This window comes from Melozone crissalis, unplaced genomic scaffold (genome assembly GCF_028551555.1).
Source record: "Melozone crissalis strain CALT ecotype California unplaced genomic scaffold, PUWL_Pcris_2 ptg000027l_1, whole genome shotgun sequence".
NCBI lineage: Eukaryota > Metazoa > Chordata > Aves > Passeriformes > Passerellidae > Melozone > Melozone crissalis.
The window spans coordinates 43,260,271-43,282,356 of record NW_026535805.1 but is presented as its reverse complement, the minus strand read 5'-3'; the positions used below and the strand labels follow the sequence as shown (position 1 = coordinate 43,282,356).

General features: G+C 38.4%; 1 protein-coding gene across 5 annotated transcripts in view; it reads right to left on the bottom strand.

Annotated features, from left to right (window-relative positions):
* Positions 1 to 22,086, bottom strand: part of PTPRK (protein tyrosine phosphatase receptor type K) — a 296,457-nt gene that overhangs the window by 69,522 nt on the left and 204,849 nt on the right. For all 5 annotated transcript variants that reach the window (XM_054279018.1, XM_054279017.1, XM_054279019.1 and 2 more), the window contains exons 8-11: positions 12,702 to 12,811; positions 11,288 to 11,489; positions 8,289 to 8,394; positions 1,261 to 1,534 (exon numbers count right to left, since the gene is read on the bottom strand). In XM_054279018.1, the coding sequence (XP_054134993.1) occupies positions 1,261 to 1,534; positions 8,289 to 8,394; positions 11,288 to 11,489; positions 12,702 to 12,811 (692 nt within the window). The remainder of the gene's footprint in view (positions 1 to 1,260; positions 1,535 to 8,288; positions 8,395 to 11,287; positions 11,490 to 12,701; positions 12,812 to 22,086) is intronic.

Below are 22,086 nucleotides of genomic sequence, written 5' to 3'. Positions count from 1 at the left end.
AGTGAATGAAACAGATTTCTTTACAATGCAGTCTATTGGAAATCCACAAAAACAAAGGGAACTATTTTTAGCAGGTGAGGGAAATATGGATGGGTGTCTAGCAGTCACCTTTTATTTTGCTTTGTTTACTTCATATAGGTCTTTAAATAAGAACTCAAAAGAGGGAATGGTCTACTTAATGAGAAAAAATCCTCCAGTTTTCAAACACCCTTGTACCCATTCTGACTTGATGTATATCCAATTTTCAAAATCATAGGTAAAGGTTGAGATTTCCTTCAAAAGACTCCAAGGCAAGGCTGCCTGTTAGCAGGGATTTGTTTAGTCACCAGAGTGATCCAAGCATAAGGAAGAGTAAACACTGCTTCTGCTCCTTTCCAATGGTTCTGCTAGATATCAGTGATTATCAGTCTAGCCTTTCTAGTTCCTGTCTGAACTGCCTGGACACCTCAGTTTTCTAAACTATATATCCAAATATTAAATTTTAAATACCTAAAGCTTCTCCGTCTACCATATTTTCCCTTCTCACCAATCCTTTTCCTCTCCCTCATTTTTCATTTACAAGAGGAAAAACCATTCAAAGGCAACAGCCTGGGGCTTGCAGAGCCACAGTTGTTCTTTGCACCTGGAACCTCGGAACCTCTCTCCCTGACACTTCTCCTCCTTCCATATGCACACAGAGCCAGCAGCAGCACTCAGCAGCAGAGTTAAAAAGAAGCACCCAGGAGGTAATGAAGGTGAATGATAGCCATAATTGTACTGCACAGCAGTGCTGCAAGCCCGGTGTGCACTTTCTCAGAAAGACTCTCAAACTCATGGTGGGCCAGCAGTTACTTTGGCTCAAGAAAATGTTTACTTTTTATTTGATGTCCAGTGTGAGAGTCTTAAAAAGTTTGCAATGTTTTGCTAGCCCACTGAGCAGCCCACATTATCTTTAGCCTGCAGTAATTTCATCTGAAGAGCGCAGGTACTGAGAACTGGGGAAAGCACTGTGGATGTTATTTACCAAGGAGACAGTCACAGTCCCGAAATTACTTCCCTCAGACAATTACTATGAGATGCATTAAACTCCCATCTAGTAGCAGTTTCTGTGACACGAGGCTGATGTGAAATGTGAATGGCACACTGCCATGCTGTCACAGCACCAGGGGGATTTCAGCCATGCCACTGCCAACACCTCCCACGTCCGACTCCAGCAGCCCTAGCTGTCACCACAGGCTTGTCTCTGCCTCCTTGCAGGAGCCAGGTGCTGTCAGCACTTGCCTTCTCCACGCTGCTCATGGCCTGGAAGTAGATGTTGTAGCCTTTCCGAGGAGCCAGCGGCGGGTTCCAGAAACCTTGGTACGTCCTGTTGTCACCCACAGTAAAGGGGGCTGGCTCTGGCAAGTTTCCTGGGGGCAGCTGAGCAGCAAAGTAGTATGGTGAGCCTCCACTAAGGGCAGTCTGATAGGTGACAGGGATTTGGTAGCACTCCATGGCACCAGTTTCTCGCTTTGTTCGGTGCGGGTGCAGCTCTTCAACAACAATCTGGTAGGCACTGGTGAGAGAGAGGAAAAAAGGACAAGACAGGAGATGGATGCAGAGAAGAAACAAAGGCTGGAAATGCAGCAAAACTGTTTATTTCAGCTGTTGGAATGAAGCAGCATCCTTTTTATTTTGTGTGTGTGAAAAACAACAATACAAATGCATACATGACCTCTTATTATTACTTTCCCTTAAAACTTTTTTTTTTTAAGAAACACAGGAAAAAAATGTGTTAAACTACAACAGATTAAACTCTTGGCTGTTCAGAAGCAATCTGAAGTTAGCATTTTCCTTTGAAACAGTATTAGAGAAAGCTGAGCTTCAAGTCCCAACATAATGGCTGCCTCCAGGCTGTGCTTGAAGCACCAATTTGCAGTTGTCATATCATTAGAGACAGAATGTGCTGACAGGCTTCTCCACCTCTTGACCTTGCTATGGCTTCTATCTTGGCTCAGAGCTATGCAGATCTAAAGTACAAGTGACATGCTGTAATACAAGCACAGATGGACAGAAATCTGTCCATTCCACTGAACGAGACTGCCTCATTCCTTTACAGTTGTCAATGATAAAATATTATGAATTGCTGAAGCAGAGAGTATTCAGCCCATCAAAACACGACCTCAATCTCCCAATAACTCTGTTGAAATGGATCATGGCTTGGTCACTTTTCAAAATCACCTGCTCAAAATAGAACAGGTAATTATAATTCTTTCTTCTTTAGAGGAACTACCTAACTGCAGGATGCTACCAACTCATTATCAGCTTCCTCTGCTTTTCAGAAGTAAAGAATTTACACAGTGAGAGCAGAAGGCAATCCTTCATTTTATAAGAAAAAAAAAGAGGTTTGGGGATTTTAAGGCATGTAGACAAGAAACCTGAAGCTTTTGAATTAAACTGGCAGACTTGTCTGTCTTGGGTTTGCTACAAAGCTTTCTAAACTGAAAAGGCAAAACTGAACCAAATTCTCAAAGTGTCACTGCATTGCTGCAAGGACTCTGAAAGGCAAAGACAGTCCTCCTCCTTTCAGAATTTGTGCAGCAGCATTAAATTATTTTGTCAATTTTCTCTGCTACAGCTGCTCAGAAAACCCAATAACTGCAGTGGCAGAGATAAAGTATGATACTAGAGAATGGAAGAAAGAGGAGAAGAAATAAAATAGGAAATTAGTTTCATGTCTTTCCTAAGCTGAAAGAAGATGTTAGCATCCCCTTTTCCTAGTGTGTAAAAATTAAGCAGGAATGCTTCTTTCCTCCATTTCAATATGCCCAATAAGAATATAGAAAGTCATTTCAGTTTTGAAAGTCCAGGTAGAAAGAAGAATGTAAAAAGGAAAAAAAGTTAGACCCGGGGAAATTTATTTCTCATAAACTGACCATGAACTGAGCTCAGTTATACATCACCTTCTGTGGTAGCCTCTATGTATTAACCATGTCCAGTTAATGGGGACTGTACCAACAAATCACTTACACAAAACCTCTGTATATCCAGTATGTTTCTTTATGCTTCAAAATAAATGTACTAGCAAAAAACCCCAAAAGCACTGATATTTTAAAAACTTGACAGGATGAAAAATATTTTAAAAATTTTTATTTATAATGTCCCAAGGTAAGAAATGACTACTGGCATTCATTCCCTCCTTGGCCTGGCCCTGGACCCAAGCAGGGTAAAAACACTGTTTCAGAATTGGGCAGACAACCAGCTGGAGAGCCCTGGGACACAAACACCACATCTCTGCTGCCTGAATTCTGCAGTCTTCTCTCATCAGCTGCCAGTGGTCTGGGACAGACACAAATTCTGCTCTCAGAAGTGACACAAGAGCAGGAAACTTGTCTGTGACACCCTGGGAGCTTCAAAGGAGAAAGCCAGCAGGGACAAGGAAGGACAGTGCAATGCCTGCACGTGACAGAGGAAACAGTCCCCTGGAACAGCCTGGTTTGTCACACAGCTCTGAAAATGAGACACACCACAGACAGCAAATCAACCCCTCTTCCCCCCTCCCATTTTATAGAATAAGGGATAAAAGGGGTATCTTCATTTTAAGGCATATCTCCTTTTTGAGAATAAATTCTCTTTGGAGACAGAAATCTAATATGAAGGGCGTGAGAATCAAATTGGTTAAAAGTCTCTTTTTATAGCCTTCTTTGAAAGAACACTGATTTTTGAATGGGATATAAAAGGTATGGCAAAATTTTAAGCATAAGACCATAATAAAATGTGACAGTTATAAAAACTTTCAACTAAATTAATTTCTATAAAATATAGTAAAAAAATGCTTTTTGAACCCCTACATATGAAAAGCTATAATACATGGAAAATAAGACCTAGATATATATATTGTAGTCATCTACACTTACAGAATAGAAAAAATAGCAAATGACAGAAACTGTTTTAAGTCTCCAACAAAGCTTTATTTTTATTTTTTAAAATGTAGTTTCACTAAGTACATTTAAGTAAAAGATCTGCCAATTCTCTTTAGATAAGTGATCTGGCAGTATTGTTCATGCAGCATTATAGGCTAACAAGACATGGAGGAATACAGTAGTTTACCTCTGGGCCCTTTGTGATACCATCTGTTTAAAGCCATTTACAACACACTGCAGTGGCTCCAGAGCAGCACTGTTACTCTGTGTGCACACAACAATGCTCGGAAAGGACACCCTGCTGTAACGTGTAACAAAACAAGTCAAAGCTAAATTTGCAGCTTGAAAAGTGGGGTGTTCACTGGCTGCAAATGTGTTTTGATATCAGGTATTAGTGAAAATTTAACTATGTACTCTGCTTATCCCTGTGTCTTTGCATATAACTAATCCTAGCTTCAATTATCTTAGATTTTCTATACATTTTTTCTTTTCTGTGCTGGTGAGTATTCAGTTATTGAGAGAGCTTTTTTATGACAGGAGCTGAGGGAATTCCTACAATAGAATTTTTTCCTTGTCTTTCCATACAATAAAGAAGGAGTAAAATAGGGAAATAAAGAGAGAGGAGTGGAAAGCTTAGATGACAGATTCCTTCTTCTTGATGACTAAAATAAATTCTGAGCTATTCTGAAGAGTAATAAAAATTTCAGAACCTGCTACATAAGTCATCAGGATCATAAAGGCCAAAGAGTTGTCTGAGACAGCCAGGTAAGCAGAGAAATTTTGAAGATACAGCAGCTGAAGAGCTCCTCATGGAAATTTTCCATGAAGAAATTATTTCTCATGACAAAACCTTTTATAGTTAATTAAAGAAAACCCATACAGTACCTTGCTATCAACCAAGACAATTGCAAACAGGTGAAGGAGGTCTCTGACAACATCTTCCTTTTTATCCCTGCATAAAAATCCAGGATCCAAAGAGATATAGCAGTGGTGAATGTTGTTCATGCTTTAGCCCTATTCTGACTGGACTTTAAATACCTGCTAGATATTTCTTTCTATGTGTCTAGTGGAGATACATCTTCCTCTCCTTTGACAAGCACCAGACTGATTGACGAGCTCAAGTTTCAGTCCCAGCTCTTGGAATTCTAATCGACAATGATTGTTTTAGTTGCTCCCTGCCATGGTACCCTTAATTAATCTTGCTGCAAAATGAAAAAAACCTAATTCATTTTAAGGAAGTACAAGAAAAGCACTTTAAAAATCAAATAAAATAAATTTAATAGTTAAAAATTTACTCTGATTCTGATGTACACTCTTTGTAATCCTTATCTGCAGTATGATTTGAAAACAAAAAATTGGTTTTCTGATACTCAGTTAGGAACCTTCAGGAAAAACTACAGCAACAAATCACATCTTCAAATGAATCACCGAAGCACCATTGATTCTCCTGACTGGAATCTCATCCACAAGATTGATGGTGAAACTATACGCGCTTCAAAGTGAGCCTGAGCCATCCAGCTTTGTCTCCCTTTGCATTTCTGGTTTGTAATTTTGTTTTTAAACTCCAGGAGGCCATAAAGAATGCTAGGGATTGCACAATAAAACCTGACAGTGAAGGTATGATTAGAGCCGTGTTAAAACTGTGACAACTAGGGCAGCCAGGCAGTGTCTTAAAGAAATACTGCACATAGATTATACTTAAGATAAGGAACATCTGCTTGCTGAGGGGCTGTGCTGACTGGGAGGCTATGATGGAAATCTGATCATGGCATAAATCCATTTATAAAAGCAAAAGCGTATCAGACTGAACTTTCTTCCTATTTTTTTTTCTTTTCCTATTATTTTATTTTTTTAACATTAACCTATTGATATGAAATGAAATGACCATCTACAGCTCCAGAGATTACAGAACTGGGTAAAAAAGAAAAAACTTTTCAAAAAGCCAGCTGTATTATTCATGGTCAGGGTAAAAACAGCATCTGAGTCCCTTCTATTCCATCACAGCTGCAGGCACGGTGATCCATTTTTTCCCCACCTACCTAGTAACACTCATTATGGCAGTAATCCAGCTTCTAGAGGAAACAAAATTGCAGTAAGGATGGAGTGATGGAGTGAAGCTTCACTAAAATATATCATAAAGTTTAGCAAAATGCATTGAATCAATTCAGAATTTCAGTGTGCTACATTTATCTCCCTATTAAGAAGCTGCTGAAAAGTACCTGACTGCAATATGCATAGCTTCAGAAAAGGCAATAACACCATGCCTTCTGCATTCCCCTGGAGAATGCTTCTCATTCCAAGTAAAGAATAAAACACCTGGTTGATTTTAAGAATAAAGCCTAAGTCTCCAGTTATGGTAAAGGACTTATTTCCTTGGCCTCTTGATGTTAGAAACTTGATGTTAGGTTTTAGAAGTAAGAAAGAAGTAGGCTTCTTTGAGAACACAGTCAAACAGCAGTTATTAATACTCTGTGAAACTATCACTATCAAACCTTCTATTAACGTTTAGTACACAGGTCCTTTCTGCCATCTTCAGAGGCCACAGTGACAAGCTCATGCCATTGAACTGAGGATGCTGTGAGGAAAACTAACAGAATAAATGTGAGGTTTACTCTGCAGGTTTACTCTGCAGCAAGTTCCTCGTCTGCAAGTACAGAGCAGAGAAACCAGACCTTTCTGAGCTAGGGTGAGTAATTTTCTAGCCGCATGAGTAATTCTCTAGCCACATCTCATCATGCTACCAGTTCAAGAAAGAACCACCCCTCCAGGAGAGAGACCCAGGAGCCAAGATTGACCCCCTGAAGATGTGTGGTGGGATTGAAGGTGGAAGCCTGCTGCTGTCAGCACAGGAGTGCCCTGGAGCAGCTGCTGTAAAGATGATGTGCACCACTGCCATCAGCAGATCCCAGTGGTGTCCGGCAGGGAAGCTCTGGGCAAGAATCTGTCTCAGCTCCCTCAGGTGGCCAGACACAAGACTGAAAGGATGTGGCATGGATTATGTGAGAGACAGATATCATATTTCCTAAACAAGGACAGCTTTCATTAAGGACAACAGCAGGACACTTGGAAGCCTTTAAAAGCACCTACAAAGGCATATAGTGAAGCAAGTTCAAGCACCTGCAGATTTGAGAGCATTTTCAGACCACAAGTCTGGATTCCATGGTATTAATTTTTAAAAAAATCCATATTTTAAATATTCAAGTCCCATACTGAAAGCAGCCCTGTTCCCCAAAAATCCTAGGTTTGCCCCAGAGCAATTTCTCAGAAATGAATGATACGTGAGATAACAATTTTGTATATAACACATGAAAATCTCCTATAATGGAGAGGAATATGGATTATCTTCTATGACAGAATATAAATAAATAACTTTATAATATCAATCATAAGAGTGATTATATGATAAGCACATAAAAATTCATATAGGTATGTGACTCATCCCCCACAACATTCATGTAAAACATACATTCCTCTCAATGGAAATAGACTTAAGAGACAGTTAATTTTCCTCTGCTTTTAGGGCTTGGGCATGTGACTTTGCATGAGCTGAGCCCTGATAGAGGACTTAATGTAACACAGAATGAAATGCATTAGCCTGTGTTTCTCTAAAATGTCACAAGGGTAATAGCATGAAAACCTTCTGATGCTCAGCAGCTAATTAACCCCCAATTAGTCAACCCTGCCCCTGAATATTGCTGATGCAGCCACATCAGTAAAATACAAATGGAATCAAATAATATCATAAAATTTTTACACTAACAAGTAGAAGTAAAGATCAGGATGGGGACTAATCTTTGCAAACAAAATTAAATTATCTTTCAACAGAGAGCAGAAAGGGAAAGACCCCTCAAAGTTAACATAAATGAAGCATTTTAATATGATTAGAGGACATGCCAAATAAAATTTAATAGCTTGCTACATGAATCCCAGTAAGAAGCGCTCTCAGAAGAAAAAGGTCAAATAGTTTGTATTCATCACTATTATTCTTCCCATTTCCCCAGCTTACAATTTTCCAATCACACATATATGCTATAGAGTAGCTGACTTTGAAGCACTGGAGTGGAAGTGTTACTTTGAAATCTACCTTCTGACAAACACCTTTCAGCATCATATTTCAGAAGCACTTGATAAAGTAAAATGAAATTATAATGGCTAGAAGGTGGTTCTGGGGACCCTATATCAAACAGGTCAGATAGCTGAATGATTCAGGCCATGAGTATCTTTAAAAAAAAACCCTGCCAACCCCAGAATTTCTTTAATTACACATCTATCGGCAAGCTAGGTGTAGGTAAGAAAAAAAATAGTGATCTTAAATGAATGTCACTCAGAAATGAACAGCTCTATATACAGTGACACAACAAATATTCAAATAAAAAATCAACTCTCTTGATTTCTTTTTTTTTTTACCTGATAGGTGCACCTTTGGCCTGTGCAGGTCTCAAGAGTACAGTTATTGTAGTAGCAGTTTCATTGAGAGATGCATCCACTCCTTCATAGTCTGGTAAAGTGGGAGCTGATTAATGTTGAGGGAACGAAAAAAAAAAGAAACAAATCAGTGAAAACATTTAGAATTTTTATGAGGTTGTGGCTGCTTGGATATAGAACAAAGAGACAATCTTTATCAGCCATGCGAGTATTTTTAAACAGTTTTTCCAGTCAGACACATTCTTTTATGGTGCCATGAATGGGATTTAATGAAAAAATGATAACACTATCCCTAACCACTTCCCATCAAATCATGACACCTCTCAACTTGAAACAGTTTTATTCAAGCAGGAGAGAAATGGAGGGAGGAGGTGACTGACAAGAAAACCTAAACTACAATAAAATCCACATTTTTTGCAGCAATTTTTCTACCCTGCAAATAACAACAGTCACCATGTCAAAGACCCAGCTTCTACCATCTGCCTTGAACAATTTAAGAACCTTTCATATTTCCTCTTGAGCATCATGGGAAACAATGCCAATATCAACCAGTGTGCAGGAAAATTGGGCTTATATAGAAATGCATCTGTGGGCTAGAACTTGATCAGGGAATCCATTCCCATGCCCATTCCTATCAATGGACGGCCAAGCTGCTCATTAATCAGCTTCAAAACCACTATGAAAGAACAAAATCAAAGTCAAAAGCAGAAGTAGTTCAGGAATTGATTCACTAATGGGCTGTCAGGCTGTCACGCCTCCATGGCAGCAGTGTTTGTTGTGGGTGGGATGGTTAGTGTTGGCAATTACTTCAACCATCCACCTTTAATCTGCTGCCTGTTACAGCCCTCACTGGTAGTACTGCTGCTGACTTCAGCCCCAGTGCAAGGAAAGAAACAGGATTTTCTGCGAATCAGAAAAGAATAGATTTCTAAAAATTGCTAATTTTTCATAAGTTTGATAACTATCTGCACGTTTGTGTTTTTTTAAATATGTGGCTATGTCGTTATAAAATCATTAATGCAGCCTGTATATTTCCAAATGGACTTTCAAAAAAGATGTTTCCTAGCAGGACATGAATCATTTGCGTCATGATAATTTTACAGTACTATATCAATAGATAGAAGAGCTCTGAAAGATTAAAAGCCTTGCTTCATTAGTCCTAGATCCTAGATGAACACAAAATCTGCTATTATTTCAGGAAATAATATTTTATAGAATTAATGTTCATTTAATGGTAATTTTAAAATTACTGCTTACACCATGTTCACTAGAATCACAGTAACCACCTGTAAGCTTAGTTAAGAGGAATGATTTCAGCCCTCATTAAATGAAAGTTAGCATTTTCTGAAACATGCATCGCTCCATATAAAGTACCAGTCATGCAGAGCAGAACTGGACAACAGTTCAGCCTAAAGCAAGATAGAAAGAACAGGCTGAAGTTCAGATACAAGGGGTGTCACAGCCTGCCTTTGAGCTTTCCTAGCATTAACCACATCTTCCCAAATAACAAGATACATACTCTGTCTAGAAAGTTGTGCTATAGTGGATTCTGGACAAAACCGCCAACATTTCTGTGTGGAAAAAGGGGGCATATCTGAAGAAGCCTGAATTCACTGTAGGTCTAAATAATCCAATCGCATCAAGCAACTTTTTTCTCAAAATACTGAAATATCAGACATGCTAGCAAGATATATATCTTTTTTCTTTCCCTTTTACTAAGAGGTTAGAAGACAAGCATGCAAGGACTACACCACTATAATATCTGAAAATTTATGAACTACACCACCATAATATCTGAAAATTTATGAACTAGAATTTGTTGTGAAGAAACCCTTAAAACAACCTGAATAAAATATCAGACTCCAAAACAATCTAATAGCTACATGAACATAACAGAACACATCATTTGGTGGTTTTTGTGCATTGGTTGTGTTATTTTGAAGGGACAGGGGTATGAGGAGTGCTAGTGCTTATGTGCTGGGGTGGAATTCCACAAACTGTTCCAGTTAGTAATGACAACTACAGCATTTTATTTGCTACATAATTCAAGGAGTTCTACCTTGAATTTTCTCACACTTTGATTTATGGGTATGTTTTCATGTACTGTGAGGAGACTACATGAACTGTATCCCACAAAAATCATAGGTGCATTCTGTTACATTATTAACTTCTCTTTACAGGACCATCTGAGTTTCATTATGACAGATAATGAGGAAAATATCCTGCTTTGTGTTGTTTAAATATGTAAATGACTGACTTCTTTGATCTTTGCCAAGCTCTAAAGTCACCATGTCACAAAATCAAGTTTCTCTGAATATAGTGGACTTATCTTCCACTATCAACTGCACAAGCCACTATCTTATTTTTTGAGAATAACATTGAAATTTGACAACACATTTCATTTGACATAACTGTCTTCCAGAGTTTACAGTGCATTACTAAGACAAATAATGTCAAAGTTGGTGCACTGCAATAAATCAATAAAGGCACAAGGAAGCAGACCTATGTGAATCTGGCAAAAGAAATTCACACATTGCCTCAACTTCCCCGACCCTGTTACAGTTGTGTGCTGTGAGTAGAGTCACCTTCAGTGAGTCAGTAATTTTCTGCACCTGACTTTACAAACCCGCAAAACAGATGCAGTTCTTAGTGACCTGTGGAGTGTTGACAGGCCTAATTAATTAAGGTTTACACAGCACTTCAAAATCTTTCAATGAAAGTACTGTATTACACAGAAAAAAGAGTTCACAACTACAGCTGAGCAATTTTCACCTTATGCAAGGATTTATCCCTGAACGTATGCTACCCTGTGGTGAGTACACCCAGAAACATTTTTAGTAACATAATTTCTTAACATGGTAGGATTTTTTGTGGAGGTTTCCTTAAGCATTTCACAATTTCTCAAGTCTTACAAAAATATTGAAAAGACATCTCCCCCTTCCCCTTCCCTGCTTTTTCTTTACGCTGTTGTTTGTTTTTACCTGAGATATTGGTTGTTACATTGATGGTAGTTGCTGGTCCAAACCCTTTGACAGTGCTTGCACGTATGAAGAACTGGTAGGTAGTACCGGGGTGCAGGTGAGAGAAGACGTGGTGTGTGCTGTTCCACAGCTTGGATACTGTCTGTGGAGGTCCTGCCACTGGAACTGCGGGGTCAAATGACTGTATACTGCTATAGCTCACCTGCAGAAACAGAAATTTTTGCAACAACTCTTAAAAGCTTTGGCACAAGGGATTTAGGTTAGCTTGGCTGGAAAGGAAACAAAAGACACATGATCATCTAGCTACCCATTTATCTGGGGGATACCACAGAATCATATAACCATTTAGGTTGGAGAAGATCATTAAGATCATTGATTCCAACCATTAACCCAACAGTGTCAAGTCCAGCACTAAACCAATGAGGATTTCATGTGTATTATTGAAGAGTTTGCCTTACTTAAAAGGCTATGCAGGCACCCTTCATCATTACTGCTGGATGACACACTCCCTTGCTGGTTAGAGAATCACCATGGAACACTTTGAGTTTCACAATTTCATTTTTCTGTAGCTGCTCTTTCAGGGCTAATGTCACTGTTAATCCACTGCCTTTTGCATCTGTTTCCAACTAAAAATTAAGGAAGCATTTAGCTGCTTTAATCTCATTAATCAACTGCTTTTACATAGTTTATGTATGGAAAATGTCACTGTTACATTCCACAGGGGGGAAGTCATCAAATAGCTGAGTGGGGTTGAGCTGCCCACCTGGTTTAACTCACACTAGCTTATAAATTTAGTCTACATTAAATAAATAAATAAATATATAGATAAAAAATAATTTTTAGGGGGTTTTGTTTTGTTCGTTGGTTTGCCTTCCTATAATTCACTAATACGCAAAGTTATATATTTTTTCCTTTAAAAGAAGAGTACCAGAAAGTGTGGTGTTTGTTGCTCAAATCAGGTTGTGTTACCTGCCAACCTCCTATGGAGATCCCCAGAAGGCTCATAAAGCAAATACACTTTAAACAGAATTCATATGGAGTTTTTCTTAAAAGGCGATATCTAAAAATCTAACAAAACTAAAAAAAAACATTGCTCCAAATTTCATAACCATCTTACTTTTCATGTAACCTTTGCTTCCAATGAAGAAAATTTTGTAGCTCATAGCTGTCATGGCTTTGGAATGGTATATAGCAGCAATTAAAGACATTTAAGGCCCTTGACAGGGACGGACAGTCATATGCACAATAATTACAAATTTTGAGTATATAACCACTACAGAAATTCATGTATTCAGTAAATGAAAGGAGCATACTATTGAATAGCTGCTTAAAGAGCATAAACACCCACTGTCAGCCACCCCTCTTGATGTACCTCCCTAGCCCATCCTATGCTTGTTAGGTGTCTGATGATTACCTCATACTGAGTAATGATGCCATTTGGATCCACAGGTTCCTTCCAGTTGAGGAAGATCTTATCTTCAAAAGGAGTCCCTTTCACTGATTTGGCAGGTATAGGGCCTGGCACTACAAACACAATGGAAGTTTTAAAAATAGGAAATTCAAGAGACATAAAAACTAAAGAGATGACAGAACATCCTATTAAAACCAAAAGTGAGCATGTGTCTACTTTTATTAATATTCATTTGCATGCAAAATGCAATGGTAGAGAGTGTGAAAAAGCACTTCAAAGTGTATTTTGTCATTTGCAGTGCAGAGAGAGCATGAAGTTGAAACATTAACGTTATCCCCACATACGGTTTTCAAAACTCCATGCAAAGTCAAATTGTCTCATAGTATAGCCAGGGGAAACAGTTCAAGCTAGATTACAACTTCAGGGAACATCACTGAACTCTGTAATAAGCGTATCTTAGGACAAGGACTACACGGTTCTAAAATTCTTTTAAATGGAAAAAATCAAAGGCAGGGAAGAGTTTCTGCTACACAGCTTCTTCCAAAGGAAAGAAATTCTTACAAAACAGTTTTCAATCACATCTTCTTATGATTTGTTGTTTTAGAAGAAATCCTCATTTAAAAGAGAGGGCTCAACATGGGGAAACACACAAGCTTAGCTGCCATTTCTTTCAGCCTTTGACCTCCTCATGTGCAGAAGGATCAAGACTGCTTACTTCAAATCTTTCCAATAAGAGATGTTTTCAAAGCTTTGAACTGAACAACACCAAGATCACCGTACCTTTTTTTTTAAAAAACGAAACCAATATCCCTGGTGTAATAACAAGTCTGAAATGTCACCTCAGGCCTCTTTGCCCAAGTGATTCACAGCACCTAGTAATCCCATCAACACCGGGCAAGAGCATTTAGTTATCTCCCATTACAGCTTACAAGATATTTTTGCCTACACATCCAATTCCTTTTTATCAGAGCAGCTCACCTAGATTTGAAAACACACATGCTGAAAGAAAGGGGCGAGCATAAGGGAGTGCCTGGAGAAACTCTGAACCCAATGAAACACCTTCCCCCTCAAAGAGACAAAGTTGTTCAAATTTGCAGTCTTTCAATCTAAAATGTCAGTTCTGTTTAATATATTGATATATATTTCTGTCTCCTTCTAATAAGCCTATTTTCTCCAATGCAACTTTCAGTGAGCCTTATGCATGACACTCCTTAGATATTCATTGTCAAAGCAGACTGCAGTTTTACAAAGAGCAAAAATAAATTAAAATCCAATGGATCAAAGGAAGTGCCAGGTGCTGTGCTAGCAGCCGGAAAGTGCGAGTGGTCCTCCCATCAGTGAAATGTATTTTAGTCTACATGCAAACTATAAATGATGATCTTATCCTCGGTACAATCAACATAACTTGGCACATTAATAATGTATTTAAGTAGTCAAAACAGCCCAGAAGTAAATAGGTGAGAGCTTCACAGCTCATCTAAGTGCCATAAGAAGGCCTAGGAGAAGTTATCTAAAATCACAGTCTGGTGCTTTTCTTCAGGGTCCCAGGACAAACCAGGCAGTGAATGAAGGCTGACATGCAGTGAGAGCCCCTCTGTGCTGTTTGTGTCATTGAGAGACTTCCTGTAGGCAATGTTTCATTTTTCAGGGGAATACCCTACAGTATTTCCTCACATCTCAAAAGAGGTATGAATGTACCCTGATCCGCATGACATTTTCCTTGGGAGATGCATGCACGATTTTTTGTGCGCGCATGTACATCTGTGTTTGGGAAAGAACACAGGTACACACCAGGGCATGTACACAATGTATGAAATTTGACATTAAACCACATCAAAGTATCTGAGGTTAAAAGAAAACAGACATGATTGCTCAAAAACATGCAAAATACTTTTTGTAAAGTGCTTTAAAAAAAGAAATGTTTGATATTCAGTTGAAACTGGGTGTGGGGCTCTACATTTGATGGTTGCATAAATCCTCCTACACCTTTGGTTTAAACACCAAGGTGGGAGAAGCCTCTAGGCTCATCTCATTCCATGACTCTTTTCTTCTCCTGCAATACAAAGTTTGATGCTTAAGGCAGCAGAAGCAATGTTGAAGTGACTGGAATTATGTGATTCCAGTTAGTTTCATGCTTCTCTTCCCCCTGGCATGGGAAGGGTACAAGAACAGAAGATATCACAGCAGTGAACAGCTTGCTTGGAATCCCAGTCCAAAAAGGTCATAAAGAAAAAGAGAGCAAGCATCCAGAGAAAAAGAACAGTAATTCCCACAAACCTCATCCCTCCCCACAAATTCATAAAAATTGATGTAGGGATTAACTTAAATAATTTGAGAACTCAACTGGAATTTAAAAAAAAAGATAAATAAAAGTTCAAGTGCCCAGAAAAAGGAATATAAATTAATATTAGTTTGAAGGACATATTTTGATGGTCTGAAGTTATTTTTTTTTCCTTTCCATTTTCCAGTTTAGCCACAGTAAAAATGTCTTTTAATTGCATTGCTTTACCAAAAGGGTAAAGTAAGTGAGGAGAGAGAGAAAAGCAGATGTAAGTGAATTTGTTTAAAGAACAGAATATCTTCAGGTTAGTCAAAATAATTCCTTAGCATTTTTGTTTGTTCTTTTATGTCTTTGTTATTATATCAGTATTTGTTACAAACAGAAATTTTAAAAAGGCCAAAAATAGTAAAAAAAAAAATCCCTAAATCAGGAAAAAAAAAAATCCCTAAATCAGCAAAAAAAAAAAAATCCCTACCAACAAAAGAACAAGGAGCAAGGTAACCTGTTGGTAACCCTACCCAGAAGACTCAAACTACATTTCTCCATGTAGGGAGCCATTGCTGTCTATTCCCGGCAACTCCCAGCAAGACTAAGGACCTCAGAAATTCCATAAACTTCACCTTTCCAAAAGAGTGGTAAGAGCCCTCTTTTGTAGTGGATTGACTTTGGTTGGAGGCTAAGTGCCCAGCCAGCTGCTCTCTCACTCCTCTTCTCAGCAGGACAGAGGAGAGAAAACAAGATGCAGAACATTTAGTGGGCTGAGATAAGGCAGATTACTAAAGAGGGGGAAAAAAAAATCCAAAAAAGCAAAAGTTTGCACATGCATAACCAAAGGGGAACATTTAATATCTACTTCCCACCAGTGAGCAGTGTTCAGCCACTTCTTAGGAAGCAGGGCTTCAGCATGTGCAGTGGTTGCTCCAGAACGTAAAAATTGTAAAACAGAGAATTTTCCCCCATTCCTTCTCCCTCCCTTGGCTTTTATATTTGAGCTGACATCATGTGGCATGGAATAGCCCTTTGGGTAATTTGGGCCTAGTTGTGTCTCTTCCCAGGATCTTGCCCAGTCCCAGGATCTTGCTGGGGGAGGATGTTGGGAGTCGGCACCGACGCGGTGCCAGCCCTGCCCAGCAGCAGCAGCAGAACCCTGGGGTGTTATCAGCACCTTCCTGGGCACCAATGCAAAGAAAATGAGCTCCAGCTCAGCCAGAACCAATACACATTTGCATGATATTTAGCAAGGACTTGGGTCAAAACCAGCCAGGTAAATGTCATGCCTGCATTGATAATTGCTTCCAGAAAACTCCTCACAAACAGCAGCAAAGACTTTCCTCAGGCTTGTGTGAGCATTTCCAGAAGCTCCATCACTCACCACAGCACATTTTGCTGACTTCCCAGCTCCCATTCTTTTCCTACATGAGCTCCCGCTCTTTCCTTTGGACTTACAGACAGTTTACACTTAAATCAAAACACACAAGACTATTACTGGTGTCTTAGGGTGAAGCATGTTAATTAACATAATCATTTGGATAATTCAAAAAGTATAAGTAGATGCTAGACAAGTAGAATTCAGACCTTTTGGCCTGTGCACCCGCTCTTAAAAAACATTCTGATCTGCTGACCTTGTGAAGTGTGACCCCGCCATCTCTCAGTGACAGCAACAGTAAACACACTTTCTTTCCCATGCATTATTCTATGCTAAACTTCCAACAAGTCAGGATTTACACTTTTCTGAAGAAGTGAAATAATTTAGGTGGGTTTAACTATATGGATATCAGAAGAGATTTTGAATTTAAGCAAAAACAAACCAAATCAAGCAAAACAGTAAAACAGTATACAAACATAAAATGTATATATATGAAAAAGTAAGATAAAACAAATTCAAAGGGAATCTCAGCAAGGTTTTATAGTGCAAACAACACAAGCTCTTCTTTCATGATTTGTGTGCATCTCCAGAGCTCTTTTAATAAAACTATATCTTCATATAGTGAATAGCTGATAATCTTTTCTTCTATATGCATGTGGAATGATAGACTTTATAAATACTATGCATATTGAAAGTACAAACCATCAATCTGACATCATACCAATTCATTTTAAACCAATATATTTGCATTAAATTATGTCACAGTCACAAATAAATTGTTATTCACAAATAGTGTCACTTAAATGTTGTTCTACATGGTCTTAACAGGAAATTTATATTACAATACATTACTTCTGGAAAAACAATGTATTAACTGACACCAACCACTATAAAAATGAATTTATATTGCTTCAGTTTTCCTGCTACAAAATAATGAAAGTGTATGCAAACAGAGTATTTTTATTATTATTATTATACTCTGTGAAAGCCATGCACAGAATTACTATGCTCGGTGGCAGAAGTTATGTGCAGAAAAATTTAGGGTTATATTGGGAAAAATTCTTCTGTTGTAATTAAAAAGGGCAGCATATTAGCAGCAAACTTACAGCCTTTCTCTCAAAGTAGATGCTCATTTTCAGGAGATGGTGACAGTTAATCTCTCCTACGGTTCAAATGTAACCAGAAACAAAAATGGTTCACCTTTCCATTGCCTTTTTCTGAGGGATTTCCTGTTTTTAATTTACACTTTACTACAGCTGGAGACTAAGTTTTAAATAAAAGCAAATTTTGTTTATTAGAAAGGAAAACCAAAACCAGAACTGCTCTTATTGGTCTTTACCATAAAAGCATTTGCAGAAAAGGTGGTGACAAAATTTACTTCTTCGGAAATCCCTCAAGTTAGACTATTTGCAGTAAAGAACAAAAATACTATTGATTGTTAGGGAAACAACCTGATTTTATATTGACAGTGGTGTACATGCTCCCCCTGACATTTCCTTTCCAGCCCCAGTGTCATAGTTTAAGCCCAGCCAGCAACTAAGCTCCACCTGGCCAGTTGCTCACTCCTCCCTCAGCAGCTGGATGGGGCAGAAAACAATGAAGAAAATAATAAGAAGAGCAAAGATAAAATAATTACACTATATGTAACAAACTCTGTGCATTGCAATTGCTCATCACTCACAGACTGATGCCCAGCTGTTTTCCCAGCTGTGAACCCTGGCAGGGTTTCACCCCAGTTTATACACTGAGCATGATGTTCTGTGGTATGGGACATCACTTTGGCCTATTTAGGTCAGTGTCTGGCTGCCTCTTGTGCCTTCTTGCTGGCAGGGCACGAGAAGCAGAAAAGTCCTCAACTCAGTAAAAACACTACTTAGGAACAACTGAAATATCAGTGTTCTATCAACATCATTCTCTCATCCTAAACCCAAACCTCAGCAATGTCCCAGCTACTAGGGAGAAAATTAACTCTATCCCAGCTGAAGTCAGGACAAACATTTAGACAGTATGCAAAGCATTTCACTCTTCCTCTTTATTTTTTGTCTTCTAATTATAACATTTCCTCTTCCTCTGCTGTTCCCCAGAGTTGCAAGCCTGCTGGAGCTCTCCCAGGAGCATGAGTAATGATTGGACAGTTGGTGTCTTAACCCTGCATCACAGCTCTCAATATCTCTGCACAGGGCAGAATGAGCCACAGACTCTGAAAGATCAGGGGACCTCATTTATGTCCAATGAGCACATGCTTTGCCCCAGACCAAAGCACTCTTCTACTTTAAGCCCCAAAATGGATTCTCCTATTCCAAGTGATCCTTTTCAATTAATTGTTTGCCTACTGTTAGATGACACACTCCCTTACTGGTTATAAAATCACCTTTGAACACTTTGAGCTACACAATTTGCTTTCTCTGTAGCTGCTCTCTCAGGGCTAATATCACTACTCCTGTTAATCCACTGCCTTTTGCATCTGTTTCCAATTAAAAATTAAGGAAGCATTTATCTGCTTTAATCCCATTCATCCACTGCTTTTACAAAGGGTCCCTCTGAGTTGGCAGCACTCTGGTCAACAGGCAGCTCCAAAAACACAGGCACGCTGATGATTCATGCTAAGTGATAAATTCACTGCTGGTTATTGTGCTTTGTCTCAAAGTGCCAAACACTGTCTTTGCCCAGCATGTATGCAGCCCCAGGTAGCATGAGCCTTGCTCTACTTCCTTTATCAAATTCCTCAAACAGTGTACACCTTCTGTGCAAGCCATGAAAAGCACTGAGTCCCTGTCATAGCACAGATAATGCCAAGTGCCTGTGTACTCAGAAGAGCTTTTGCCAAATCTAAGTAACTGTGTGGTTTCTCCCCAAAGTGAAAAATGTTTAGCTTTTAAAACACACACAAATTTCCCTGCTTTCGTCCTCGTTTTGCAAAACTTTTTTAACAGTGTCTCATTCAGGGGTTTTATTTTTACATGGAATACAACTTCCTGGAAGTACTAAAATATACTTTAAAGATTAATTCCATCTTCCCATGCTAAATAGAAATACTGAAACTACCAAGTATTCAGATCTAGCTCTGGTCAGTAGAAAGACTGTTTTCAGACTGTCATAGTATTCCTGGGCTTTGCTATCTTGCAGATACTGTAATTACATGCTATTGAAACTTTTCTCATTGGTCAGCCACGGCTCCAAAGAACTGAAGTGCAGCTTTTGAATTTTATCTCATTCTCCTGCTAATTATTTCTTGAGTTAATTCTGTTCCAGGTATCATATGCAACTGAGTTAACACTCAGCATTCTGACAGATCTGACCATTTCTGAAAGATCCCCAGCCCAGCTGCACAGCCTTACATAAATGTGAGCCTTTGTGAAAGACAGAGATCCTTCCTGTCTCACAGAAGAGCCTCAAAAAGTCCAAAGTCTTCTGCTTTTAGAAAATCCTAGAAGTTCAGAAAAGTGTAAAGAACCTAGCAGAAGGGAGGAATTGACATGAAACATGTAGTGAGATGAAAGGAAAGGTTAAAACACAACAACTGAAGAGACAAAAGGGACAGCTTGGAAGCATGGGGAAGTATGACAAAAACCAGAAGATGAGGGCAAAATGGTAGAGGGGAAGAGAGAGATAGGAAAACATGGCCTAGGCATCTCAAACCCTAAGAGTCTATGAAATTTTTGCTTGTTTAGCAGTACCTTATGGAAAAAAAACCACCACAGCATCGGAAAGAATGCCACACTACAGAAAAACTAACAAAAATTTAATTATCAGTTGTCATCTGGAGTATTCAAAGTTTCTATTTATGAAAAGCATACAAAATGAGTGCACAGTTTCAGATAAACCTGTCATCAGGGGCTATTTCTAACTAGTGTTATTTGCAAAAATGCAGAGCAACACTCTATTTCCTCTATATTCCTTCTCCAAAATGAATCACTGATAATGCCTCCATGATATAATTAAAATTATGCTTACTCTAGAAACCTGCAAAAACCATGAAGACAGTGCAGCTTCATCTGACCACACACGAAATGTAGGGCACAGAATCACACACATAATTGGACTTCTCATCTTCTTAGTCCAATTCTTACTTTAGGCTTCAAACTGTGCTTGGAAATAGTTTCAGATACTTGATCACTGAGACTGGAACTAAATTAGCATTGTACACATAAGCAGTCAGCTACAGGATTTAGTTTACTATTGCTGTGATAGCTCAAGGAAGGATTCAGGTGTGAACCTCTCAGTATTGTACATTGTCTGCAAGCCCCGAACTTTGAAGACATGGCACATAGCCTTTCAATCAATCAGTAACACAAAATTAAAATCTCAATATTTTTACACAGAATAAGGCTCACAGGAGGCTATTTTCAGGTCACAAGCATTACTACCACCAGCACAACTAAATATAGATGCCTTTTAAAATGTATTAGTCCCTCTGTGAAAACAACATCTGCTTCAATCAGTTTACCCTGCCAACTTCTGTTCACGGGGTGAGGCTTCTTCTATATTACACTACATGAGACACCAAAGCCAACTCGACTTGAGTTCACTGAGAGCACACTGGTGTGTTAGCTTGAGACCAAAACCTGCCTTATGTGCACCATCTTCCAAGAAAAATCCACAACAAAACTGGTAGACAAAGTTTTCACTTGACTCTGCTCCTGGCGAGTACTGACACAGTGACCATCTGCCATCTCCACACATCTAACAAGACAAAGGTTTCCACTGGAAACCACAACCTTTCTTGAAAACCCAGGTAAAAAGGAAAAGAAATCCATTTTCCATGGACTTCACAATATCACTACTACTCTTTTTAAGTTCAAGGAAAGTAGCAACCATACAGTACTTATCACTAAGTCTTCATATGATGCATCTATGTGTCTATAGTTTTCTACAGTTCCTCATATTCTACCTATTTAATAATTTTTTCTTTTTATTGCAACAGTAAATATATTCCTCTTTTATTTCTCATAAAGTTGAAAATATATGGAAAAACAGCACTACCAGACTCTAACACTGACTCTTATATAAAGCTGTATTTCCCATTCATTTATTTTGCAGGCAAGTAAACACACTAGCTTTTTCAATTTTACCTTTTTGTTTATCTAGAGTCTTACATTAGTCCAAGTATTCTATTTTTGTTACCTATGGAAGTATCTGTTTACATTTTGCTCTTGTCAGTGTTTTCACAAAACATAAACATAAGAAAAAGAAACAAAAATTGTTTTTGTTACCACATTTTAAAGATTATTAGGGAAAAGTATAATTTTTTATTTTCATATCTTTGTTACCAAGATTCATAGCCTAACCTCTGAATGTGTCACCATTAACATGTCTACTTCTATTGTTTATTTTTTCACAACTGAGGTAAATTCAACTGTCTTGTTGAAACTTTGTTGAAAGCATTTTAAAGAGGAACCCCAGAATACCTGGAGTTGGAAAGGACCTAAACAGATCACTGAGTTAATTCCCGAGTTGTCAAAGTAGTACTTTAATTTGATAGGGGGCTTTCAAATAGTTAATAGATACAGTATTCTGAGACCTGCAACATAAGTTTTTGCTCAAATATATTTGCTATAGAGGTTTAAAATCTTGAATAGCACCTTTAGGCACTGAACTCAATATTTAAATATTATTTACAGAATTAATTTTCAAATACAACGTCCAATACTGTGAAGAAGTCTAACACCACCACATGTTTCTTATGACCTGCATTAACACAGTATTTGGAAGACTGGGAAACCATCCCCCTTTTTCTGGAG